Genomic DNA, 26350 nt, shown 5'->3' on the forward strand with positions numbered 1-26350 from the left:
TGAGGAGAGGGAGAAGGCCCGCCGGACAGGGAGCGAAGCAGGGATGAAGGCACCTGGGGGCCGGGAAGATGATCTCCCCTTAGGAGCCCAGCCGAGACCCCGCACAGCCAGGCGGGCACACCCCATCCGCCACCGCTCCCTCGGGCGGCAACGGCCCCGAAGCCAAACCCCACGGGACGGCTCCCGACGAACGCCCCGGCCGGGCCGGGCCCGTCCCCAGCCGGGGTCCGCGGCGGCGGGGGCGGAGGCAGCGGGCAGGCGCCTCCCTGAGCGGCGCCCCCGGTCCTGACGGCGCTTCCGGGCGGGGGAGCCGGGATGTGCGTCCGGGTTGGGTCGGCCGCAGCGAGCGGTTTCCTCTCGCCTTCCCTCCTGCCCTGCCTCCCTCCCTGCCTCGCCGCCGCTGAGGTGGAGCTGCCGCCGTGCCCTCTGAGGGAGCGCCGGCCGCGCCGCTCCTGCAAGGGAACGGGTCGGTGAGCGGGGCCGCGGGCGGGAATCGAGGCTCCGGCCGGCGGCTGGGAGAGCCTCGGGGCGGGAGGGCGCTGGCGGGAGCGGGGCTGGGGAGGCGGCGGGGCGGGCAGCGGAGCGGCCGGGGCCGCGGGAGGGGGCCGAGCCTCCGCTCTCGGTGTGGCCGTGAGGTGGGTCCTGGCCGAGCGTCGGTCCTCGCTTCACATGGCCGTACAGAGCCGTGGGGGCAGAGCTGGCGCGGGGTCAGCAGCGTTCGCCGAATACCCGATAGAAACGTTCGTGTGCGGGTGTTGAGTGCGACCAGCGGCAGTCCAGACACGTTATCTGCATAGCGAGCTGGAGCGAAGGTATCGGGTAGCCCAGCTCTTCCAGCACGGGGCGCCTGTGTGTGGGCAAAGTCTTTAAAATAGGTGTATTTTCTCCTTTGAAAGGGGGGTTGCTTACCTCTTGGGGGGAAATTTGCTGCCCTGCAGATGCGAAGTCTTACTGTGCTGGTATCCTGGCACAGCAAAAGGCGGGGAAAGCCTAGCTTTTACCAGGTAGACAGCGATGGAGTTGTAACAAGAGGGGCAACCACGAGAGGCTTCAGGGCCTTGGGATGACTGGTTAAGGGATTGGGAGCACAAGAAGTGTTCTCCTCTATCTTACCAGTTGCAGGGAATGAGGAGGGAAGAAATGGGCAGAGCCAGCAGATCAACACCTGGCTCTGAGCCTGGTGTCACCAGGATTTGAGGTTCTTTGATCATGGACACCAGGTCTGCTGGCAGGTCCCCTGTCTCAAAGGGGGGAAAGTATCTTCACACAGGAGTTTTAAAGATCACAGGATCTTTAAACTAGATTTGAAGGGAGAAAGGGCTAAAACCAGGCGCACTAGAGATAAGCCTGGGGGCAGCATGCCAGTGTTTGATGAACGGTGTGCTGGCAAGGTCCTTCCCTGTATGATAAGGGAGTGTTTCTACTGTCTAGAGCTTGATGATGCTGATGGTAGGGTTGAGTGTTTATGGATAAGAATCATGGGGAAAGGCCAACAAGGCAGGTATCGTGGTGGGTGTCTGTTACAGACCACCCGACCAGGACAAAGAGGCAGATGAAATATTCTCTAAGGAGCTGGGAGAAGTGTCGCAGCTGTTAGCCCTTGTTCTCGTGGAGGACTTCAATTTACCAGCTGTCTGCTGGAAATACAGTACAGCAGAGAGGAAGCAGTGTCGGAGGTTCCTGGAGTGTGTGGAAGATAGATAACTTCCTGACACAGCTGGTGAGGGAGCCCGCTAGGGAAGGCTGGACCTGCTGTTTGTGAACAGACAAGGACCTGTAGGCAGTGTGATGTCTGGATGCTGCCTTGGGCGTACTGATCATGAAATTGATAGAGATTTTGATTCTTGGAGAAGTAATGAGGGGTCAGCAGAACTGGTCAGCGTTCTCCTGTAGAAACTGGCTGCTCATAGCTTGGCCAGGTGTACTCTTTGCTAGCTAAAAAACTGGCTGGAAGGATGATCCCAAAGATTGGTGGTGAATGGGGTTAAATCCATTTGGCAGCTGGTCACAAGTGGTGTTCCCCAGGGCTCAGTCCTGGGGCCAGTTCTGTTTAGTATCTTTATCAGTGATCTGGATGAGGGGATCGAGTGCACCATCAGTCAGTTTGCAGATGACACCAAGATGGGTGGGAGGATTGATCTGTTGGAGGGTAGGAAGGCTCTGCAGAGGCATCTGCACAGGCTGGATCAATGGGCTGTGGCCAGTGGTATGAGGTTCGACAGCTGAAGTGCTGGGTCCTGCATTTGGGCTACAGCAACCCCATGGAACGCTCCAGGCTTGGGGAAGAGTGGCTGGAAAGGTGCTCAGCAGACCTGGGGGTGCTGATTGGCAGCTGAACATGAGCAGCTTGTGCCCGGGCAGCCAAGAAGGCCGACAGCACCCTGGCCTGTGTCAGCAATAGTGTGGCGAGCAGGGCCAGGGCAGTGATCATCTCGCTGTACTTGGCACTGGTGAGACTGCACCTCGAATCCTGTGTTCAGTCCTGGGCCCCTCTCTACAAGAGAGACATTGAGGTGCTGGAGCAGGTCCAGAGAAGGGCAACAAAGCTGGTGAAGGGTCTGGAGCACAAGTCTGATGAGGAGCATCTGAGGGAACTGGGGTTGTTTAGTCTGGAGAAGAGAAGGCTCAGGGAGGGCCTTATTGCTCTCTACAACTGCCTGAAAGGAGGTTGCCCAAGATCACTTAAGCAGCCTGTGACAGAGATGGAAATATTGTACTGTGTGATTCCTGAAGTGTGTGATCATCCTTCCTCTTGCTTTCTTTTCACAGCGCTTTTCTGAACATAGCCGTTTACTTTGTTTACAGAATCAGTCGTTTCCTGAATAAGCCAGAGGGTCATCTGAGACGCAGAGATGTTGGAAGAAGATATGGAGGTGGCTATCAAGGTGGTAGTAGTAGGAAATGGAGCTGTTGGGAAGTCCAGTATGATTCAGCGATACTGCAAAGGGATTTTTACAAAAGACTACAAGAAAACTATTGGTGTAGATTTCCTGGAAAGACAAATCCAGTATGTATTAAACAGCTGCTGTGCTATTGATTTTTACCGTTCCCTTTCTTTCTTTGTTGTGTTGCCATCCTCAGATTTATGAAGGCTTGGAAGACCAGGCCTGCTGCTTCCGAAGCACAGTAAAGGGAGTTGTTTTCTCTCTTGCATGTGGGCTAAAATTATATCACTCTATTTTCTGTCCAAGATTTAGAATTCTAATTAAAATTTGGAACTTCCGTTGTACTAAGAGTTTTGACAAGTTTCCGTTGTATTCTACCACCTGTTAATTTTTATTTTTTTTAATTTCTTGTGGAAGAAATAGATGTGCTTATGATAAAAGGATTACACAAATTTATTAGCCAATATAGATAAAAATTATTGTGGAAAAATAAATATGCTATAGATTTAGTCTGCATGCAATATCAAGAGATAATACCCAATTATGTTTGATAAAATGGAAAATACTGTGGTAATGAGAAATCAGAAAACTCTATAAAGTCTGTAAGATGATTAAAAAGACAAAAGGAGCATTATTCAGGTACCTAAGTTTTGTTTTGATGTCTAGGAAAGGAAGAGGAATATGTAATACATATTGTCAGTAAAGAGCTTGTAATGTCATTGAGTGACTATTGCCATAGTATGTTACAGAGGTGAACCATCATTAATATTAAGTTACATTATATTTAAATCAAGTTCAGTTTGACTTGGATTACTCTGCTGTTGTAGAAATTGAAGTATTTCCATGTCAGTTGTTTCGAATAGCTTTTGTTCACTGTATGGATTAAAAAAATGTGTTGTTTATTTCAGAGTTAATGATGAAGACGTCAGGCTAATGTTATGGGACACTGCGGGTCAAGAAGAATTTGATGCAATAACTAAGGCCTACTACAGAGGTGAAAATACCATGTTTGTCATTTGACAGTTTGTCTGCACATCTCTGAAATATTTTCCTATCTTTGTGTTAAGAATTTTAGTTATTTCATGTCTGTGCACAGCATGATGTTTGCCTTTTTCAATTCTTAAATGTTTTTCCCCTTCATGTAAAATCCTTGCCTTAATTAAATGCCACTTCATGCAGGGTGATCAGCAGTGCCCTTTAAAAATCATAGACCAAAATGAGACAAATGCTTGTGCAGAAACTTCACAGAACGTAGCCATTCAAACAATCAGACACAAAGTTATGTTTTCCCTCTAGAAGAGTTTTATTCTGTGAGACATGTATTTGTAAATGTTCTCAAAGCTATGGCTGAGGCACTTAGAAATTAATCCAAGGGAAAAAATATCCACCAGTCATCTTAGAATGATAGTTTACTAGGCATGATAGTTCTCTCGCTAGTACAGGCTGCCTTGAACATGTTAACACAACGGAGTAATAAGGAAAGTGTATTTACTTCATAAAATGGAAACGGTATCATTCAGTCATATAAAGGCAGTCCATCTATTTAGCCAGTTACAAATTGCATGTTTAGGCTTTCTTTGCACATAACAGTGGTTGTGAAAATCTTGCCTTTTTGGTTTTAAACGTGGGAGATACGAACAACTTGGCAAAGATTCCATGATTCAGTTCTTGACAAACTAATTACCCAATGGATGGGAAAAAGACTGAGTTATTTTTACTGCCCCTGTCCATTGCATTCTACATGCGCTATATATAAATTGAATAAGGAGGTCTGATGATGTAAGTCACCCCCTTATTACCTGCCATATGGTAGAACTTTGCCCTCTGAACTTACTATTGCCCAGTTATCTCCATGTTTTAGAGTTCAGAAGGAATGGGTGGAAGGAGAGAGAAGAAGTGAAAGTCTCTTAGAGTGGAAACTTCACAATAGGTTTTCTAGTCTTAAAACTGGACAAGGTGATGCTTACAGATGGTGAGAGTCTTTTAATAAATATTCTCATCTCTAGTAGAGCAAAGAACGTGGGAGGCTTTATTAAGTTGGTTTGCCAGGTGATAGGTTAAATTCAGCATTGACAAATGCAAACTAACCTGCTTTGGAAAGAATAATTCATTTTACACCTATCTCACCGGATTCTAAGTGGAATTGCATTAGAATAATTGCATACATTAGAATATGGTGTGGACACTAGGGAAAACAAACAGAATTTTAGAACAGAAATAATAAGGAAAATTATGGAACACTGCTACTATTTTATTGGTAGAGCTTGATTTGAAATTCTGAGGGTAGTTCTTACTCTGTATAAAATCATACTGGAAGGATCTTAATGGCATGTGAAGGAATTTTAAAGAGCATAGGAAAACTTTTGTAAAGATAGACTGAACTTGGCTTTTAAAAGCTAAATAAAAGGAAACCTCACAAAAGAACTCAAGTGCTTTGTGTCAAAGAAACACAAAGACAAACAGAATACAGGAATGGGGGATATTTGGTGAAACTCAGAGGAAAAAAAAATTCTGCTGATGAAATATTTTTTCATTCTATGTGTAATTAGTTTGTGATACTCACCACAAGATGACACTAGTCTCAAAGACATTAGCTATCTATTTCTTTTACATTCTTTTACTCAATAGCAAATATATTAAAGGCATATAAATAATAAAGTGTTTCTCTGTGTGTTCATATGCAAAGAAAAGTAGTTTCTTAAAGATAACAAAGGGCTACTGAACAGTCAAAGACCACTCACTAATCAGCTGTGGAAGTACCTTCTCGGTGTCTATGGGGTTTAACTATTGTATGTTAAGGCTGTTACAAAACCGTAACAAAAATGGTATAAAACACTTTCTTTAATGTATCATAGTGCTGTGATAGAACGAGTATGAATTAGAAATACACTTATTTTCTCCAAAACAATTTACTTGAAGTAATCACAGCTTCCTCTGAAAACTCTAAATTTTCTGCTTTTCAACATCAGAATTACTGTAGCACAAAGAACAGTGTGCTTTACAGATCCTGCATGCAGAAAAATATTTGCCTTCTGGCCTCCATTAAGCTGTCTGCAAAACAGTGAACAATAAGCAAAACTCTCTTTCCCTTTTTTCCAGCCTTTCCACACCCTTTCCTACTCTCTCCCCTGCATACATGCAGCATGCTGGAAATAGCTTGAAAGGTAACAGCCCCGTAGCCATCATGAAAAACGGGTATAATGATCAAAATAATATGGCAATCTGTTTTCATCAGGGTAATTTATGACCACTGCTTTGACACAAGCCACCACTTGTGGTGGTAAAAGTGCACTTTGATGGGAGAAACTTGAAAATCCCTTATATTTTAAATACTTTATAGATAATTTTGTTCATTTGTTGGTTGGTTGATTTGTATTTATTTGTATTTGTACTTGACTTGTATACTTTTAGGAGCCCAGGCTTGTGTTCTTGTGTTTTCTACAACTGACAGAGAGTCCTTCAAAGCAATCCCTACCTGGAAGGAAAAAGTTGTGACTGAAGTTGGAGACATTCCCACAGTTCTTGTGCAGAATAAGATTGATCTTCTTGATGACTCTTGCATAAAGAAGTAGGAGTTTTATCTTACTGTTTTTAAAGAACAGTATATGCCCTCTGTATGCACACGTTTAAAAAATGTATAAATTTATGGGAGTTCGTGGTGGAGACTTATGGTATCTTGGTTGTCAAACCCATACCCTGCATTGAAATGTGCCCTAGGAGCACAGGTGACAGGTATTGCTGCATGAGTGTAGTTGCTTGGGCAGATGTGCTTACAAAACTAGGAGCTTTCTGTTTACTTCACGCCTTCCTCTGAAGTGTCAGCCAGAAAAACAGAGGAATAACACAAAGAGTTTGATTGTGCCATAATATAATTCTCTCTCTGTCTTTTTTCTCTCTTTTTAATCAGAAATTCTAAACCTGAAGATTTTCTCTCCTGTTAAAATTTACAGATACTGTTAAACTGTGCTGTGCACCAGTGAAGTTACATTGTCTAGTTTGCCTAGTGAATGCTTCCTAAAATGATGAAGAAGTATTAAACAGGTTGTTTAGAAAAGTAACTTAATATTCTTTGCTTCACTTTTCTTTAATTTGTTTTTATTGCTCATTTTTATCAAAACATTATAACTCTATAGAAATCCATAGCTGGTAATATTCTCCAACTGCATGGTGCTGTGCCTTCTTCACTGCATTTTTCTTTACAGGTTTTGCTGTCAGTTCATTCTGCCTTTGTATATATGACCAATTTCATTTGTGCCATCAAATCAGCTTAACAAATTCTAACTCTTATTTACCACAGCATATCATGTAGAAAATACTGCACAAAATCGACCATTCTCCACTTCTTTGTTTCTACCATCTTCCTAAGAGATTTAAATTCTTTCTTCTTTTTGTTGTTTCCTGCACTGGCTTTCTTTGTTCTCTGTTTGCTATCATTGATGACATAAATCAGCTTCTACTCCCTCTGCAAAGAATACTGAGGATTTTTCAAAGGAAAAGCAAAATTGCATTTGAACTCCTCCTTTGTTCATGGTATGTCACTTAGGTTTTGTTCTCAGAATACTCCATCTGCCTCAGTAACATCATCTTTCTGATGACGTGATTTCCCTTGGTGAAATTTTCATAAGTTTCCTCAACTTGTCCTTAAAATTTCACACAAGTTTTCTTTCACTTCACAGAAGAAAGTAATCCTTGATTTCACGTCCACACTCATCTGATTGCAGAGTCTATTGCTTCATTAAAGCATACTTAAGGATTACTTTGTTGTTGTTGTTTTGACTTTGCAGTAGTAATTGTTCTGATTCTAGTGCTGTTAATTACAGCCTTTTTCCTTCTGGTTTCACTGACACCTGTCTTTGAACCCTTGGGAAATTTTAGTTAATGAAGTCAATAAATATTTGAAAAGCAATTACTTTTGGTTACAGAGAAACTGCATGTAAAATACCATCTTTTTAAGGTGGAGATACTGTAAACAAATTAAGGAACAGCTATTTTTTGACTGAGTATTTCTCAACCCACTTTGCTATGTTTAACTTACCATGAAGCATTTTGTCTATAAGAGTAAATGCTGACAAATAATACAAATTAGTATTTACAAAATCTTCTTCTGTTCTGCAGTGAAGAGGCAGAAGCACTGGCAAAAAAGCTAAAGTTAAGGTTCTACCGAGCGTCTGTGAAGGAAGACCTAAATGTAACTGAAGGTACGAGGTGCAGCAGAGTGTCTGTCCTGCCCTGTCCCTCTGCTCTGCAGTGCTGTACAGCGCTCCAGTTTGGAGCTGCTCTGTTATTTCTCAGGTTGTTACATGCTGTTGGTAATCCTTTTGATTTTCCTTAGCAGGACACTTTCAACCAAGTAGAATTACTTGGTATCAGTGTGTTAGGCCCGTTTCCTTGTGTACATCTTTCCTTTCTCTTCCACAATCAGTGCATAGCTTCAATATTTAGAAGTGCCAATGTGTTAAGGCTGCTTAGTCCTAATGACTGTCATAAAAGCACTGAGCTTTGAAAAAAAATTATATGTATAAGTTCAATTACTACAATATATAAATTGTTGAACAGACTATTTTGTAATTGTTAATTATTGATATAAACAATTACTTAATAGTTCAGTTAAATAAAGTATATGAAAAGATTGGATCTCTTGCAGGTGACATTTGACTAGTTCCCAACTATCACTGTTAAATGTACATAATTTCATAACAGTACTGTTACAAAATTCAGTCACTATCTTTTGTGGGGTATGTTTGAATAAATATGAGTCTGATAAGTTTGTTTGCTTAATCAGGCAAACTTAATAGTAAACTAATTGTTTCTTGTCTGTTAACACCTTGGAAGATGAATCTGCAAGAGAAAATGTAAAATGTTTCTGTATCTTTGCATGAGTTATTAATTACAAATATAAATAATCATAACACATATAGGTTCTGAAAATTCTCCTATAGCTTTTGGTTTGGTTGGTTGGGTGTTGGTTTTTTTTCCAGAATCCTAGGTAGACTTTTTATACCCCAATACAAATGAGGGTAGCATGAGTTAATTAGAGAAATGTTGCTGCCAAGTTGTATTAATAGACTTTACATGACTGCTGTTATTCTAAGACTTCTTGCAAAAAAAACCATATGTTAAATTCCTATATAACTTTTAAAAGTTCCAGGTGGCATGAATTCGCACATTTGGCAAAATGTATGTGGCAGCTTTATTATAGGAGAATTGTTTCTATCTGCTGTGCAAGTACTGCAGGCTGTAAGACCTGGGTAGACTCTGGACTAGCCTGGATTCTGCTCAGGTACACAGGCCTGCTGAGAGAGAATCACCTACCAGATCATGCTAAACCTGTCACCACGCAGAATTTTGATACAGAGGTATTAGTGCTGATATGAAGAGTATTTTTAAGCACACCTTTTTTTTTTTTTTTACATTCCAGTTTTTAAGTACTTAGCTGATAAATATCTTCAAAGGCTTAAGCAACAGACAGCTGAAGATCCAGAACTAGTACATACAAGCAGTAACAAGATTGGTATGTATACTGTTATAAAAAACCATAAACATTACTTTGTGCCATCACAGCTTACGGTCTCACGTGTTTCCTTATGGAGTTAATACAAGGTGAATCAGGGTCTATTATGTTCCTATGTTAGGATATTGCCTCCTTTCCTTCTCTAAAATAACTTTATGACTCTCTAAAGTTACATGACTCTCAAACTGATGTACTAAAGTTTCTAGCAAACGTTTGGCAAGTGCTCTTTTATTAAATTTGCTTAAACAAAGATTGTGTAAGGACTTGAGAAAGGATGCTTGCTGGATTTTTTAATGTAATTAGTATTAGTGTTACTCATCTTGGTGTGGATTTACTGGAGACTCACAGTGAAAGAATCTGGCATGTAATCAGAACGTGTTTGTAAACTGCCTTTTGTAAGGGAATACCGAACTTCCATAGCCCTTCTTTAAAGCACTTCTGAGTCAGTTCATTTATTTTCCTTTTTAAAACACCCCCTTTTATTCAGGCTTTTTTCCTTACCTTTATCTCAGCAAAGTTTCCAACTTTAAAATTGTCATGTTTTTCTTTTATTATACTGCTCAACTAACCGTAACTTTGTTACCATGCTATTAGTAGCGTACACATATGCAGATGAGTGCATATGCTGCCCTTCAATTACATAGATGGAAACCTGCTTTAAATACTGCCTGGCTAGTAATTCCAACTGGCTCTTCTTCAAGTTTAGCTGCAAAATTGACCCAGAAATAGAAAAAGCCTTTAAAAACTAGAGTATGCATTTGAGATGTCCTACTATGCAGTAGTAAGAGTTGTGTCTGAAGTGTTAATGTATTGTGCTACAGGAAGTAAAGAAATACAAATACTTTTTTTGTCTTTAAATTCTGTAGGTGTTTTTAACACAGATGGTGGGAGTGACTCCAACCAAAATTCTAGCACTCTTAATGGAGGAGATGTCATCAACCTGAAACCAAACAAACAGAGGACCAAGAAAAACAGAAGTCCTTTCAGCAACTGCAGCATACCTTAGACCACTTTAGGAGGAAGAAAACCCAAGCCAGTGAATTGGATGAAGTTGTGCAATTGAATACAGAATAAAGCCAGCTGTAGAGGTATTTTTACCAGTGCTTTAGCAAATCTTGTGCCTATGGGATTCTTGAGAGAGGGTGGATTTATATAACCTTGCTGATGCAGTGGTTTTGGGTGTGGGGAGTGAGACACCTGGTGGCAAAACACAGAACCGCGGCTGCCCCGTGCACTTCGTATAAATTAGGCAAGCTTCTTTTTCAAGGAATTATTTACAGAGCTATGAACTAGGTATTGCTGAATTGCAAAGCACGTTTAGCACAAGGATAATACTTACAAGTATAGGTACAGACCGTCTGTTGTGGTTTAAACCCAGCCAGCAACCAAGTACCATGCAGCCGCTTGCTCACTGCCACCCCCCTTTCCTCCTTCCCAGGCAGGATGGGGAGGACAATCAAAAGAATGTAAACCCCACGGGTTCAGATACGAACAGTGTAGTAACTGAAGTACAATATAGGGATAATAGGAATAATACCAACAATAACAATACTGATAATGATAGGGAACAAAAAAAAAGATAACTGAGAATTCAGAAAACCCAAGTGATGCACAACACAGTTGCTGACCACCAACTGACTGATACCCAGCCCAACCCGAGCAGCAATCTGGGCCTTCCGGGTGACTCCCCCCAGTTTATATACTGGGCATGACGTGCTGTGGTATGGAATACCCCTTTGGCTAGTTTGGGTCAGGTGTCCTGTCTCTGCTCCCTCCTGGCTTCTTGTGCCCCTCCTCACTGGTAGAGCTGAGAGACTGAAAAGTCCTTGATCAGGGTAACTGCTGCTCAGCAACACTAAAACTTTGGTGTGTTATCAGCATTGTTCTTAGACTAAAGCCAAAACACAGCACTGCACCAGCTACTAGGAAGAAAAGTAACTCTATCCCAGCCAAAACCAGGACACTGTAACACTATGGCCCAAGGTAAAGTAGCAACCTTGCAGCTAAATTTCAAAGAAAACATTAGAATTCGTTAGACAGACACTAAGAAGATAAATGAAGATCAAAAAGAAGACACTATGTTTTATGTCTGACTATATTATATGGATTCTGGCAGTTCTGTTGGTGCAATATATTTGTATTATATACACGAATGCTGAGGTATACGTAAATGTTTGGTATGAATAATTAGGCTAAATTCCAGTGTATTTGTTCCTTGGAGATCAGACAATGATCATAAAATAGCATCTTCCAAAAAAAGTTTCCTTTCAAAATGTTGCATTTCGGATGAGGCTTTCCCAGCTGCCACTGTGTATATTTAACTTGCTCTACTTTGGGCCTAAAAGCTTAGATTTAAAAATGTATGGTGCCAAAAATGCTCCTTTTTACTTAATGCTGTGCTACAGATGTTTTTGTAACTTTGTTTTTCTCTATCTTAACCAGTTGAACAAATAACAGTCTTTGACACTAATAGCTATTCAGCAGAAACATATATCGTATTCCTGTTCAAATTCGGTTGTTGTATCCTGTGTTGTCTATGAAAAAGGAACTTGCAACATGTGTGTCACAAAATATTTATCTTCTCTGGAAAATTTTTTCATAGATACCGTAAACTAAGTCATGGAGGATCCAAAAAATTGTAGCTGGTGACTGCATGACGTTTGTGAGACGTTCTTGAATGTCGTCTCACATTCAAAGTTAGCTGCTGGCTACAGAAAATCTGATTCTGCAAGATCAGAGACATGGCAAAAATTGTTCAAAGTGCTTAAATAACTCTACAGAATTGATTTAGATGTTTAGGAGTCCAAATCTCAATTCAAGTAATATGGGCTTAGGCTCCTAAATCATTACGGTGCTGTTAAAAATGCTAAGCAAGGTATCTTCTATTGACCAAAAATAAACACTTTTTAATCCTCTTCAAGAGCACGCATGCCTTGTAAAAAGTATTGTTTTGTTTACATGGTTTTGTATGGTATAGTTTTAACTTTCTAGGATTTCTACAATGAACCTGCCAGTGACAAATGCAAAATATGCTGCTTGAAAGAATTCAGAGTTTTAATAGTTTTGTAAACGGTGTATGAGAGTGAAAATGAGTTGAGTGATCCTATATATTTTTGGAGGAAGGACTTTTCACTGTGTGAATTCATGTAGGAAGCTTGACTTACTTTGTTACTAAGTCAATGAGTATGAAAACTGAAATGTACTTTTTGCCACTGCCTGCAGGGAGAGAAGTGTTTGGTGAATTATGCACAAACACCAGAGATCTCTGAACTCTGTATTTTACGTTTACTTGTGTTAGACTTTGTACCAAGTACCGTTGTTTCTTTGACAAGCTGTTAGAGCATCTCCTGTTGCTGGCACTAAGGTGGCCTTCAAGGCACTCGATCCCCTTTGCTGGTGCAGCAAAGTGTGTGTACTTCACCGTAATGTTTCCTGTAGTTTCTCCTGGATAAAGGCCTTTGTTTTTTAACATGTGTGTTTAATCCCTGTATGTATGTATGTATAAATGGAGTCTGTTGGTCTTCTCAATTTCAGAAGTAACGTACTTAGCATAAGGCTTACAATTGTACATCATGCGGCCGCCTTACAGCTTCAGGGTGTAGGATAGAGGGTATGAGTGAAGAGTTTTGACAACTGTTTTTAATATGGGAACTTTTACATTTTGTGTCTGTCTGCCAGTTTCACCTGTTTTAATTAATTTTTCTTGAAAAAGAAACAAGCCACAGAGTGTCCAAAACATCCTTTTTGCCTTGTTTGACTTTGTACAGAGTACTGAAAAATAAGTCTGTGTTACGTATAATGACCATTTGTACTATTACATGTTATACAGTGGACATCATACTATTACATAAGCCATTTGTATTTAAGGTCTGTCATTATAAACCACTGTTTTAAGGCCTGAAAACCGAGTAGAAATTTTTATAGGTGGAGACTTGACAGACTTGCAAAATTTAGGATATGTTGAAATTCAGTACACGCACTATAACGTAGGAATATAGACGTGCAGCATTGGGTAACAGTGAGCTTTCACTTCATTCCATTCCCGTCTTAAGTCTAAAGTGGCTCTTTCTTTGTTGTGACTTTGCAGTGCTTGTTCTCCAGTGAGAACGACTGAGGTGGAAACTGTCCCCATTAGCATTTTTCTGGGGAGTGTTCTGCATGTGCACTGCTTGAAAATCTGTTGGTTTATCCTACTGGGGTTAGTGTGGAGATGGAAACCAGGTGACTTGCGCATTGCAGGAATCCTTAGGTATTCACCTCACTCCTCAGTGGGAGGAACTTGCGCCTTTTGGATGCAGAGGCACACCTAGACATTTAGCACCCACATTAATCTTTATTGAAAACACTGGCCTCATCTCCTCTCCATTAAAATACCAAATGTCTCAGTAATTGTTAAAGCCTTAGTGAAGTAAGTGTGACACCAAAGCCCCTGTCGTTTCCGTTTCCGTGTTGTGTCCATTCAGTGAATGGGTGTTCTCCCAGGAAGTGGGACATTGCTTGATGCAAAGCTGTAATGCTAGGGATGTGTTTCCAACTGGAAATAAGGAATCTCAGAGTTGTAAGACTGAGCACACTAAGATTTTTGTGCATGGGGGATGGGTAGTTAATTTAAAAAGAAAATGAAATATTCCACTTCAGACAATTGTGGAGCAACACTTACCATTTTTACTCAAAATGCCTGCATTGCCATACTGTCACTTGATTTCCTGTTTAATTTTTTTATGCTTCAGTAAAATGCATCATCTTTTTTTTCCCTCCTCAATTGCTGGGCTACACAACGTATCCGACACGTAGCTTTCTCTTTGCGTTGCTTCTGCAATTGTATGTTATGCTAAAGGGAACTGTGCAGCTGACCACGTTGCACTGCCTGTAGTTACACAGTGGTACCTGCACAATACTGAGCATACACGCACTTTGAACCTCTGAATTCATCTTCAAGTTGGTAGCTACCAGGTAATAACTGAATGAATGATTTGCCCTGCAGAACCCTCTTGTGGGAATTCAGTCATACAGCAAACTAACAAGCATGCTGCTTGGATTCCGGTGGCGCTACCTAGACCCTACTGCTTCTCTAAATGTAATCGTAGACCTCTGGTTGAAGCTGCAGTACCTGCACGCTAATGGTGCATAAACCAGAGAGCAACGAGCTTGGTTTCATCAAAACCACCTTACTATCTTCCTGTAGGAAGTGACAGTTGTGCCTGTCTTCTAATGCTCAAACAGTATTGAGAGAAGAAAATACTTCTCTGTGTGAAATATGGCATTCAAACAGGTAATCAAAATTAGAGAAGAAAAAATGCAGCAATGCTTAGATTTAAGGTGAAAGGTGCTGTAATAGAATTAAGACAACCCTTCAAACAGTTCCATGTCAAAGAAGTGCTCTGTATGAGTAATCTCAAGGCCAGGTGAGTCCCACTGCTGAACTAGACTCATTCTCAGGTTTCTAGTAGCAGGGTAATACTGATAAATAATTTGTGGATGAGTGTTCTTCCTTCTCTTCCCAAGATAAATGTGGTTCAGCAGGACCGAATAAAGTTGGTCAAAAAAACCTGAATCTGGACCAGGAGAAATCCAGCTCTCACTGTGAGGGTGAAGATGCATTGTTACTAATAAATGACTTCCTCTTATTTGCAAGTTCACATGAATCTGAATGGTCAAAACATAATGTTCAGAACTGGTTTTATCACCGTCATGATCTCAAGTAAATGTAATATATTTTTAGGGAAAAAAAATTCAACATAACTTACGGTAAATCCTCAATTGGAAAATAAATGTTTAAAACTGAATATTCTGTGCATGCCGGTCCTGTAAAATCCCCAGAGGTCATTCTGCTGTTCTCGTTACAAAAGTTACATTAGTTGTACCATGCAACTTAAACATGTTTATTTCATTACTGTTTGGTCTGATACAAGTCTTTCTTTCGTGGTTATATTCAATTGTCGGCCTATTGCAAAAAATTGCCCTAACCCTAGCTGTGCAGCCTGAACCTGCTCGGAAAACTTGTTTGCCTGATTCCGGTCCATATGTTGGGAGCAGTTGGGATCCGAGGCAGCACGTTAGGTACCCCCACCTAGCAGAAGGGCCATTTCTGAGCCCTTGCCTCTGGCTTCTTCACCGCACAGTTCCAGTATGAAATACAGATTTCTGTTCTGTGCTTTCCGGTCACTTTGTTTTTCACACTTGGTCTGGCTAATGCAGTGACAAGGTTTAAATGAATGGTTGTAGACATGGGAAGTGGCATTAAAATACTGCTAATGTATCAAAGGTGCCTGATGCATTTTCTGAAAAGAAACAGGTAAATGCTCACTGGTGGTTTGGGTTTTGTGTGGTTTTGTATTGTTCTTTCTTAGTAAAACAGAACTCGGCATGAGTCTGCCTCTTCGCCCAGGTGTCTGAGGAATCTGGGAAGCAATATACTCCTGCTTCCTCCTGCATGTGGTTTTGCACACAGGAAAACAAGTTGCTTGCTGAACACCCCAATAAGGATTAATTGGCAATGTTTTAGGCAAGAAAGAACCTTGAAAGGTGAGAAAACTCACATTTTTATGGTCATGAAGTTTTAGGTCAGGGAAGTGCTTAACTACAACTGAGTGAAGACCTTGAGAAAGCGAAGCTTTGATGGTATCTGGGTGGGTTTTACATACTGTGCAGCTGTTCTGTGTTCAGCCTGGGGAAGCTGGGCAGCCCCCGAGGTAACTCCAGTTTTAAAAGCAAAACAAAGTGTCTTGTGCTGTGTCTTACTCACATTAACTGTGTGAAAGAAACTTTTTGGACAGTGTCAATGTTTTTAAAATTGGATTGTTCACATATGTGGGATCTTTACTGGATGTGGCATGTCAGCATGCAGGCCTAAAGCACAGGAGAGGGTAGTGATGGCTGTACTGCAGACCTCCTGGGGGTCAGGTAATGTGGGATTTAGGGAAGTGGAAGGCAAACAGACAAGAAAGAATGGTAAAAATAAACAAGTTACTTAGGTCAGGTAAGTCTAACCTGCAGTATTAACTCATCTCTAGATATAAAGGTTGTGATCATTTTGTCCTTGAGAACAAAAACACTTGCACGAGAGCTACAGAAAAGAATAGCTATTGGTACAATGAGGAGGATCTAAAAAGGAAAACAAAAAAACCTTAATGCTTTTGGCCTAAATTGTCTTATAATGGCCTTAAATCCCCCAAATATTGAAGGAATATTCTAAGCACTAAGCTATGTTCAACTTGACTGCTTCACAGCACAGTTTCTGAGAACAACCCCGCTGTGTGTTATTTTCAAGGTGTTTAATGCTGTTAGCTGGAAGATTTACTTTGCTTGTTAAAATTCACAAGGAGCTAAAACACATGAATATAAGCAGTGATTTTTAAAGTGGAATGATAAAATTAATCTCACCAAATTCATGGAAACTTTTCCCAATCTATCTCAAAGCTGGAACTTTCGCTCTTCGAAAGCGCCACCCTGAAGTGCCGTTTCTGCAAACAGAACTCAGTGTCGGTGCCCTCACAGCTGCTGAGGTTCCCAAGAAGTTCCCAGAACTGCAGCGTGTTTCCATGCGTACAGGGGGTTTACAGCCCCGGCACCTCCCATCTCACACAAGGAATGAATATGGTGTCAGAGAATTCAACTGTTCTGCTCTGTGGCTTCACAGGTGATGATGAGAAATGAATGTGTGGAATAGTAGCTGATAAAATACAATTCCCTTTATACTAAAATTACCGGGCAACCTTGAACTACAGGTGGTGGGTGGCCACCAGCCTCCCTGGGCAGGTGTGGAAGAGTGGAGCACAGGACCTGGAGCTCATTTCTAGCCTTGGTTGTGGATGCATTGCTTTTCACTTCCTCAGTTACAAACAGGAGGTACAAGCCTGTCTCTTGGAAGTACTCTGATCTACTTATGAACAGTGCAGAATTACTCAACTACATGTGGTCATGAGCAGGACAGTGTGTGGTTTATGAAAATACCATCAACAGTTTATTAATAGTTTTTGATTTATTGCCATGATTTGTCTTCTGTCCCCAAAAGTCTAGTTCACACACTATGTATACAGCAGAGAAAAGATGAAATCTCATGATAGGACAAACCAATTTTAGTTAAAACAAAACCAACCCAGGAGAATGGAGGAAAGATTTTGACAGTTCCTGACAGTTCAGCAGAAGCACTACTACAACTTGCAGCAGAGCAGGATTGATTTCTAGAGGAGCATTCTTTATTGCCAAAAGAAAACGCTGATGCTACCAAAACCCATTAAATGCTTGCACCTCGCAATCAAAGATACTTTGGTGCTGGGCATGCGTACATATGCACGTGCTTGCACAGGGAGATCTGTTTTTCCTTAGCTTCTGTGTGCTTTTTATGGAGCTTTGCTCATCCTGCGGTTTGCCAGAAGTAGCCCAGAGGACAGTTTAATCCTGTTTGCTGTTGCAAGACTGTCGAACAGATGACTTCTGATGCTCCAACAACGTGATGGACTTTTCCGAATTTTCCAAGTTTCTGAGCAGAGTCTCTAGCCGCCTTTTGATCTTCTTCTGATCCTCAATGGCACACCCAATCACCACAGACTGAAACTTCTGATCGATGGGTCCTGCTGGCACGTCAGATGTGCACGCACCATAAAGCGACATTAAGCGGATTTTGGCGTCTTCCAAATCATCTAGAAGTTTATTGACGATTTCATCGATCATCTTGGTGGCATGCAGGAGGGACTCCTGCTGCTGGGCATTCCGGATGGTTTCCACAGAAACCTCCACCGTGAGGGTTCGGCCCATCAGGCGATTAGCTGTCAAATTAAGCTCTTCTCTCTCACCTACGTTGAAAAAGAGAAAATATTCTAGGTTACGGGGGAATACTTTCCTGTGCAAATAACATCACAGAATCATAGAATGGTCTGGGTTGGAAAGGACCTTAAGATCATCTAGTTCCAACCCCGCTGCCATGGGCAGGGACACCTCGCACTAAACCATGTCACCCAAGGCTCTGTCCAACCTGGCCTTGAACACCGCCAGGGATGGAGCATTCAGAACTTCCTTGGGCAACCCATTCCAGTGCTTCACCACCCTCACAGTAAAGAACTTCTTCCTTATAGCTAATCTAAATCTCTTCTGTTTAAGTCTTCTCCCCTCAGGACAACCAAACTGTTACAACTTAGCAATAAGCAAGGTTGTTTTTTTAAGTGGCAATCAACAAGATTTCCAGGGGGCAGAAAAGAGTTTTTTGCCTTTGCCCGAGTCCTACTTATTTCACAGAAGCGTCGTCTGATTTGAAATGAGGCATTAAGCTCTCCTAAGAATGTAAGCAATGCTTTTCTGCTGCCAACACACCACTTGTTGTGTCACATTAAAGCAAAGCATACAATATTACCAGAAAACATTATTCATTAACCCAACTGGCATGTGAAGGCCCTTCTGTGCCACCAGGAGGGTGAGAATTAGACAGCACCCCGGAAGGCCATAAAGAGAAAACTGATTTCTGACTACCAGATGCAATTAGGGGCCATGAAGAAACTGGGTTTCCCCAAACCATGGACACAACATATTTGACATGTAGGGTCCTGAAAAGCCAATGAACCAGCAATTTGAAGCACCTGATATACAACACACATTTAGGGAATGTATTTAAAGCTGTGTATCTTAATCATCAGGTTCCTGCAGGCTGTACCCTGTGTAGCACTCAGGCCTGTGCAGAACTCAAAGTCACTAAAATGCTGGTTTTTCAACTGTATTTAAGCATCATCATTATCATCAACTTCCCTCCCTCAGCTGAGCTGTATTACCCTGATTTTGAAGATAAGCCAGTGAACTGAGTATGGGCTGTCACGTTGTCCTGGTTTCAGCTTAAACCACGACACACATATACGTAGTGATGTTCATGGCATATCATCCAGCTGAACAACAGTATCTGAAGTTACACAGTCAAGAAAAAGGGGGTCCCAGGATACAGGAATCCTGAGCTGGCTCCAGGGCCTGCACCTTCACCAGCAGCAGCATACACGCAAGCAGAGCTGCTCCCTAAGGCACGGGCTGTCTGACTTCGAATCAGTCGGGAGGGCATGGCAAAGCAGCTGCTTACCTTCGCTGATGTGCCTCATGTCCTGGCTGTTCTGTATGTTGTGGATCATTTCTAGCAGCGTTTCTTTCTCTTGTTCCATAGCAGATGCTGCGTCACGGAAAGCCTCTACCCTGAACATGGTTGAACCAAACAAAATGTTTAAATAATAAAATAGCTGTTCACCTCTATAGCTGCCAAGAACTGTTTTTTTAAGCTTCAGCTTAAGACATGCAGTCAGTTCTTAATTATCCATGAGCCAGCCTCTCCAATTTCATGACCTTTGCCTGTATCTTATCTTCACTTTTCAAGATTCAGTATAATTTACAAAAACCCAAACCAACAGTAACTCAATCAGACTTACATCTTCTGTTTTACTGACAGTGCTGTTCTGTCCTACTCTATGGTTAGTCTGGATATCCAGAGCCTGATGGTATTATAACCCCACAGCAGAAGTCCTGTAGCTAACTGCGAACTGTTATCAGCTGCTGAACTGGAAGAGAAACAGACCAAGTCTCCATCAGGAAACCTGGGGGTGAAGGTAGCAGCAAGGGAGAATGGATGCAGCAAGGGGGCCTGGCTCCCCCGCCACCCTGAGGCCTGCAGCACAGAAGCCCTGTGACCCACCTACAAAGCAACAAACTCAAGATGCCACCTTGGAGCCAAATGACCCCTTTCACAAGGGAGAAAAATGGGCAAGAGGGACAAACTCACACACTTGTCTTAATGTGAGCAAGTGGCATGCCTTGGCTGCTGGGAGAAGATGTTGCACCACCTGTCCTCGTGGTCTCTGGTGTTTTCAATGGCCCGATGCTCACTGTGATTCACACAGGGAGGAAGGTTCTGTGGGAGCAGCTCCTGCTTCTGGGCTTGCAGGGAAGCACAAAACTCGGTTCCTCCTGGAATAGGACTCCTGCTCTAGTCCTGTTCACTGTGCTGAAACACACATGATGCGGTGAGGGCGAGGGGGAAGCCCAGCAGGAATTGCTCTCCTTGACAACTTCAGCCTTGAGAAGCTGTGTGGTTGCATGCCCCCAGTCTGCCCTCCTCCTCGTGGCATAAGGTACAGACCCTTCTGGCCATGGGCAAAGTGAAAATGCCATACTAGAAATGTGAGTGCAGGTCCTTAGTTCATGTCTTACCCCCCGCCATGGTTTTAAGGAAAGGATTTTGCATTAAGCTGAGTAATATGGAAAAGCACACTTGGGAACTATGTACTTTGGAGACCAAGGACAAGAGAGAAACGTCACCCTCCCGTGGCTTTGCCCCAGAGGCCTGAGGGTAGGGGCTCATAGAGGACTCGTCAAGCTGCAACTGGCTGCAAGAGTTGTGCCTAAAACATCAACTCTGCACTCCCAGACCCCGCAGAAAAGCAGAACATCACGTGAACCTGGCTGAGAGTTTCAGATGCTTCCAGCGCACAGCCCAAGAGGTCTAGCTGCTGTGAGCAGCACGGGAATCCATCTATCCCGAAATGTTTATTAAACCTGGCCAGGAAAGGGGAAACAAACCAAAACATCGGTAAGTCTCTTAGGTGCTCTGTGCTCTTCAACATGACCCTGCCCTGAAATGGTGGTGGCTCACTGCTGCTCTTGCGACAGGTACCGAGCTGCTGCTCCTTCCTTCCTTCCCTCCTCACAGGCTGGCTGAGGGCAGGTAACTTCAGAGAACAGCAGTAAGAGAAAAGAGGACGAAAGAATACTGAAGAATAGGAGCATCTGAGGATATAAATAGTCACACTTTGCATGCAGCCTGCTCACAAAATGGGTCTGTTTTACAAAATATTTAGCCTAATTTAGTCAGTGAAAGCACAAGCTTCAGGCCTTGCCTTTAATGTTCATTCTGAGGAGGAGTGGGAAAAAGTTAATGCAATGCAAATTCCTGCCGAGAGCAAATGCTTTTAATTATTATTTTGGAGCGGTTAGTAAGAGCAATGAGGCAGGTGGAGTCATTCCATGCCTCAGATGTCTGCACTTTGTAATTTAGGAAGTCTAGCAGTATTTTCATAAATGCCTCACCACGTCTTTTTAAAAACCCACAGTTTTCATTGTTTTATAAATGCATCGTGGCCACTGGAGAGCTTAAAATGAAAAATTGCAATGGCGTTTTTAAATCAGATTCAGTATATTAATGTACTGCCTTAAAAACTGAAGGTCTGCCTTCAGCGGATGGATCAATCCCTGATCTCCACAGGCTTTGCTGGGTCCTATGAAGAATGTGGAAGAACTGCATTGCAGAGATGCATCCTGAATTGGTGCAATTCTAGAGAGTGCGTAGAACATCATCACTGCTTCCAAAAGCCAGCTACTGGTATGCGAGGTAGGACCTAAAAGCCCATTGATCAGAATTCATGAGTGTATGCTGAAACACCCCCCCCCACACACAATTTACCAACTGGAACTTTGGCTGACATTATTTTACAGAGAGTCATGTAACCAAATCTTGAGAACTATTTTATTTGCAGGAATTGCTACTTGGGAATTATCTTAACCACTTCTTCAACTGCAACACAGAATGCCACACAACTAAAATCCACTGGGATTTTGATTTTAGTGTGTTTGCTTCCACAAATGGCAGTCAAAATGAGCACCTACCCCAGCACTGTGTAATGGCACAGGGAGGAGGCAACGCAGCTCCTGCCACGGGGGCAAAGGGACAGGGAAGCAGCACGTGAGGGCTTCTCTTTGCTCTTCCTTCTAAAAATTTCCATCTTGTTCCATCACACCAGTAATAATTGGTCTAAATAACCCTAAAAATTAAATTCTTCAGTTTTCAGAGAGCTCTTGAAGGCAGAGTGGAGGCACAAAATAATAACATAGCGTATTGGCAGCAAACATAGCACCTCAACAGCCAGCCAGCAGGAGCTGCAGCTTGAACAGGAGATGGGAGGAGATGGCTTGAGAAAGGCAAGGCAAGGGAGCACAGGAAACAGGCAGCTGGCGCTGCTAGGGACCTGGGTCGCAAAACATCCGGACAAGATCACTTCAGAACAGCGCTCTAGAGGGAAGAGAAAAGGAAACCACTTACACCAGCCTCAGGAAAATGGTCAGTGCTCCAGAGAAGATGCTGGGGGCTCTGTCAAGGTGAGATGCCCACCACATCCCTGCCCTATTTCACTGCCCTGGCCTGTAGCGAGGCCTTGGGGCAAGAGTCTCCTCCCGGCCCCCAGCCCGCAAGGACTGCACACCTTTCCTTCCTCTCCCTCTGCAAGAGTGCCAGGTCCACGCCTTGTAGTCAGCTCTGCTGACTTCTTCCCTAAAATGTGCTTTACCTCCATAGGTTTGTGTGATTACTTCCTTGGGATGGGGGACAAAGAAAGAAGATTGGAAGAGATAAACCTCCAGCAAAGGTGATTGCTGTGGAACAGGGTGGAAACACAATCCAAGTCTCAAAAAAAAACCAACCAAAGAAGGCAAAGAAAAGTGAACACAAAATACTCATATTCCTGCCCAATTATCACTTATCTTGATGTGGCAACATGGTCTTTTTCTAACAGATGAAAACATCCAGTTGTATTTTTACTTGGAGTGTGTTTGTCGCATTGAACATCAACTAAATATTCCACCCATTACCTAAGACTTAGAAAAACATTCCTGACTTCTGGTTTTGCGCGGTCCGAGCGCGACGAGCCGCACGGTGCCTTTCTTTCCCAGATGCCATTCCCATGAGCAGAGCATTCCCCTGAGGAACAGGTGGACCGGCCGTGCTTTGTCTCCAGATGAGAAACTGGACACCCGCTTTCTTAGGGCAGCTGCAATAACTCCGTCCTTCACACGACTCCTGACTCAAACAGCTCTCTGTTAAAGCTGGAGGTGCGGACAAGTGTTCAAAGGCAGTAAGAACCATCTGATGATGGTGTGGCCTTCTGCCTGACACGGGGCTGTGCGCAGTGGGCAGAGACAACGCGGGGGGGTTCGCCCTGACATCCTCAGCTGCTTAGACTGAGCTTCCGCTCTCAGGTGAGCGGAGGCATACAAATGAATGGTGGGGGAATGTGGCTGTTCCGAGGGAGAACAGGAGAAAAAGCATGAAAAATGAAGTTTTTAGGAAAGAAAAAACCAAGAGTCTGACCTATCTCATGTACCATTATGCCCCGGACTGCGTGTTCACTGAACCACCAGAACACGGTGACTCATGAGCACAGACTCCGGTCCTGCTTCCAGCTGCTCCCGAGATGTCTTGGCACTCACAGGCAGCCAGGGCAACAGGAAGATCCAAGCCCTTACAAGGGACAAACGTGCCACCTGCCCCCCTGCCCATGGGCTCGCTCCCTGGCAGCCAAATTTATCCCTCTTTCCCACTCACTTTCCTTAAGAGAAAAGGTCCCTCTGCAAACACTGGGCAGGGACGTACAAAAATACCCTGATACTGTCAGAAAAGCAGCTCTTGGGGTGGAAGGGAAGGGAAAAAAGGGAAAGCTGTTCAAACCAGCGCATTTCTGACGGGATGAGGGCTGCCTCGGGGTTCAGCCGACCTTAAACAACTCAAGAATGAGGACTGTCAGGGGGCTGTAATTCACTTCGACAAATTTGCACTTATTATATTTGCAAGCAGCATCTCGAGGGTCTGTAGCTAAACTAAACCGTCTGGAGAAGGAAGAAGTGTGGAAGCTCTTCCTCCTGCCATTCAAATAACTTTGCAATGAGGCATGTTGGTTAGTTGGGCATGGAAAAAACACAAGAATTCAGTGACTTTGATTAAAGTAGTTTGACTCTTTCTTTGTAAACTGCTCCTCGTTTAGAACTATGCCTGTCTGAAAGACCCACAGCAAACTGGGAGGTGTAATTTGGGGTGTCATTTCTGGTTAACCAAACCGTCTGCTTTATTTCGGAGACAGCGAATGCGAAACGCATCTTTGCATACCCTGCTGCTTATTTTGCAGTTACATATTCATGCGCCAGACCTGGATGTGAGCAGCGAGACTTGTTTGCAGACAGTGATTTGGTTTAGTCAAATTCAGAGAAGTCTGAGAAGGACTTCAAGGAGATTCACTCGAGCTGAGGGAAAGGCTAATATAATAGCGCAGAAAGTCCACTCCCAATTAATGCAAAGCACTGCGGGCAGAAAGGGGAAAACGCAACTCCTGTGTCCCACAGAGCTCTGTTAATTACAGGAAAGTCCTAGAAACATTGTGGGTGGTTCTGCGAGAGCCGCTGATCAATATGCGGCTGTAATGAAGGAAAGGGCGTGCTGCAACAGTACCGGCAGGAGGTGAATCAGTGGTACACCCACAGCGCCCACGCATCCAGCCACCCCGGGACAGACACCGTGTAATTAGGCAGAGCTGAGAGGACGAGGGAGATGATTAAAGGCGAGGAATCGCCTCTCATGCTGCCGAGCTGGGGAAAAATCAAATGGGATTATTTGGGGAACGGCAAGTAGCAGGAGGAGACCAGATGCGCCTTGGCGCAGCGAGGAAATACGCATCGTGTTCGGGGCTACTTCGGAAACATACACCTAAGCTGCAGGATGCGATGCTACTCATTTAGAGTTACACGAGTTTCCGTACACTTCAGAGAGGAGGTGGACATAAGCACGGGTAATGAGCACATCCATAGCTGAACCAGTGAGCGCAAAGGGAGGCTGGGGAGACACGAAGCCTCACACATCACCACCGCGCACCGCACATCACTCACACGCCACCACATTCAGCACCGCAGGTGAAAGGCTGGCAAGGGCCTCTGAGAGGCCGAATGACACCACGTTTTACTCTCGTATTTCCTCTATCTCCTTGTTAAACCCCTGCCCGACGGGCGCGGGACAGGGACCGCAGGGCTGCGGAGCGGGATAAGGGACACGGCCCTCGCCGGGCCACTGCTGCCCGGCACTACGCCCAACCCGCCGTCCCCTGAGTGCTGAGGGCTCCCCAAGCCCTAAAGCGTAACGAATCCAAACACCCCTTTGCGCTTCCCCCGGTGAGTGTCTGTTCTCACACCTCCACGCACATACCCCCACCCGCGTGTTCCCAGGGCACGCCACCTCACCTCACACCAGCAGCTGCCATTTTTAAGCCTGCCCCCGCCACCCTCGGTGAGGGGGATCCTCTTCCCGAGGTCACCTCAGGAAGCCTCACCCAGCGCCGTTCCCCTCCCGCCGGGGAAGGCCTCCCGCCCGCCGTGAGGAGCGGAGCCACCGGCTCCCTCCCGCCGCCCGGGCCCCCACCTGAGCTCCAGCTGGTCCAGGTTCTCGAGCAGGCGGCTGGAGCGGTCCGCCATGGATGTGGAGCGGTAGAAGCGGCCTCGGAGCTGCCCGCCGGACGACTGCTGCTGCTGCTGCGCCCCCTCGCTGGCCTTGGCGCTGATCTTGGCCTGGGCCATAGCACCCGCCTGCTGCCGCCGGCGGATCCGCGCTGCGGCCGCTCCCTCCCCGCGCCCCGCAGGCGGCGGCCGAATGCCGGCACCTCGCTCATGGCCAAAGAAGGAACCCGCCCCGCCGCCTACCCCCGCGGCCACCCCGCCTCCGCGGCCCCGCGGGCACCGCCTCACGCAGCGCGGCGGGCGCCTGGTGGCCTGCCCCGGCCCGCCCCGCTCCGCCTCGGGGGTCCGCGCCGCCGGCCCCGGCCCGGTGCGGGGTGTGGTGGCGGGAGCGGCCGCGGGCAGGACTCGCAGCGCTATCGCTGCGGCAGGAGCGCTGGCTCTGGCCGGCTGGATCATCAGCGAGAGGGGCTCCGGTGGGCCACACGCGGGGGTCAATCCCACGGCGGGGACAAGTGTTCCCCGTTGCTGCCCGCACCCCGGTGTCACCGCATCCCACCGCGAGCGGTGCCCGGCCACCGCCATGCACCCTCGCTGACCCAGGGCAGGAGCCCGGAGCTTCCTGGGGTGCAGAGACCCCCGAGCTGCCCCGCTTCTGTCCCCATCAGGGAACTTGGGGGTGACAACAGCAGCAAAACCCGGACCAGCCCAAAGCAGCAAACTCTGC

The 26350-nt window shown here is 44.5% G+C and overlaps 2 protein-coding genes across 4 annotated transcripts; one reads left to right on the forward strand and one right to left on the reverse strand.

Moving 5' to 3' along the window:
• Positions 1 to 308: 308 nt before the first annotated feature.
• Positions 309 to 15290, forward strand: RAB23 (RAB23, member RAS oncogene family). Of its 2 annotated transcripts, none has more exons than XM_030490352.1 (7): positions 309 to 466; positions 2806 to 3007; positions 3794 to 3879; positions 6297 to 6453; positions 8001 to 8083; positions 9304 to 9396; positions 10263 to 15290. In XM_030490352.1, the coding sequence occupies exons 2-7, from the start codon at positions 2853 to 2855 to the stop codon at positions 10400 to 10402; spliced, it is 714 nt and encodes a 237-aa protein (XP_030346212.1). In that variant the 5' UTR covers positions 309 to 466; positions 2806 to 2852; the 3' UTR covers positions 10403 to 15290. The 2 variants fall into 2 exon arrangements, with proteins under 2 accessions (XP_030346212.1, XP_030346213.1); XM_030490353.1 differs by having other exon boundaries at positions 316 to 470.
• Positions 15291 to 17336: 2046 nt separating this feature from the next.
• Positions 17337 to 25934, reverse strand: BAG2 (BAG cochaperone 2). 2 transcript variants are annotated; one of them, XM_030490354.1, is made up of 3 exons: positions 25592 to 25934; positions 19454 to 19563; positions 17337 to 18191 (listed from the first exon to the last, which is right to left on the reverse strand). In XM_030490354.1, the coding sequence occupies exons 1-3, from the start codon at positions 25744 to 25746 to the stop codon at positions 17791 to 17793; spliced, it is 666 nt and encodes a 221-aa protein (XP_030346214.1). In that variant the 5' UTR covers positions 25747 to 25934; the 3' UTR covers positions 17337 to 17790. The 2 variants fall into 2 exon arrangements, with proteins under 2 accessions (XP_030346214.1, XP_030346215.1); XM_030490355.1 differs by lacking the exon at positions 25592 to 25934 and adding an exon at positions 20144 to 22009.
• Between the last annotated feature and the right edge of the window lie 416 nt (positions 25935 to 26350).

The sequence above is a fragment of the Strigops habroptila genome, chromosome 6 (assembly GCF_004027225.2).
Source record: "Strigops habroptila isolate Jane chromosome 6, bStrHab1.2.pri, whole genome shotgun sequence".
NCBI lineage: Eukaryota > Metazoa > Chordata > Aves > Psittaciformes > Psittacidae > Strigops > Strigops habroptila.

Coding starts and splice junctions, on each gene's coding strand:
- RAB23 (XM_030490352.1), top strand. CDS start 2,853: ATGTTGGAAGAAGATATGGAGGTGGCTATCAAGGTGGTAGTAGTAGGA. Junction 3,008..3,793: donor TTCCTGGAAAGACAAATCCA/GTATGTATTAAA, acceptor TGTTTATTTCAG/AGTTAATGATGAAGACGTCA. Junction 9,397..10,262: donor TACAAGCAGTAACAAGATTG/GTATGTATACTG, acceptor TAAATTCTGTAG/GTGTTTTTAACACAGATGGT.
- BAG2 (XM_030490354.1), bottom strand. CDS start 25,746: ATGGCCCAGGCCAAGATCAGCGCCAAGGCCAGCGAGGGGGCGCAGCAG. Junction 19,564..25,591: donor CTGGACCAGCTGGAGCTCAG/GTGGGGGCCCGG, acceptor AACCATGTTCAG/GGTAGAGGCTTTCCGTGACG. Junction 18,192..19,453: donor CATGAGGCACATCAGCGAAG/GTAAGCAGCTGC, acceptor TTTTCAACGTAG/GTGAGAGAGAAGAGCTTAAT.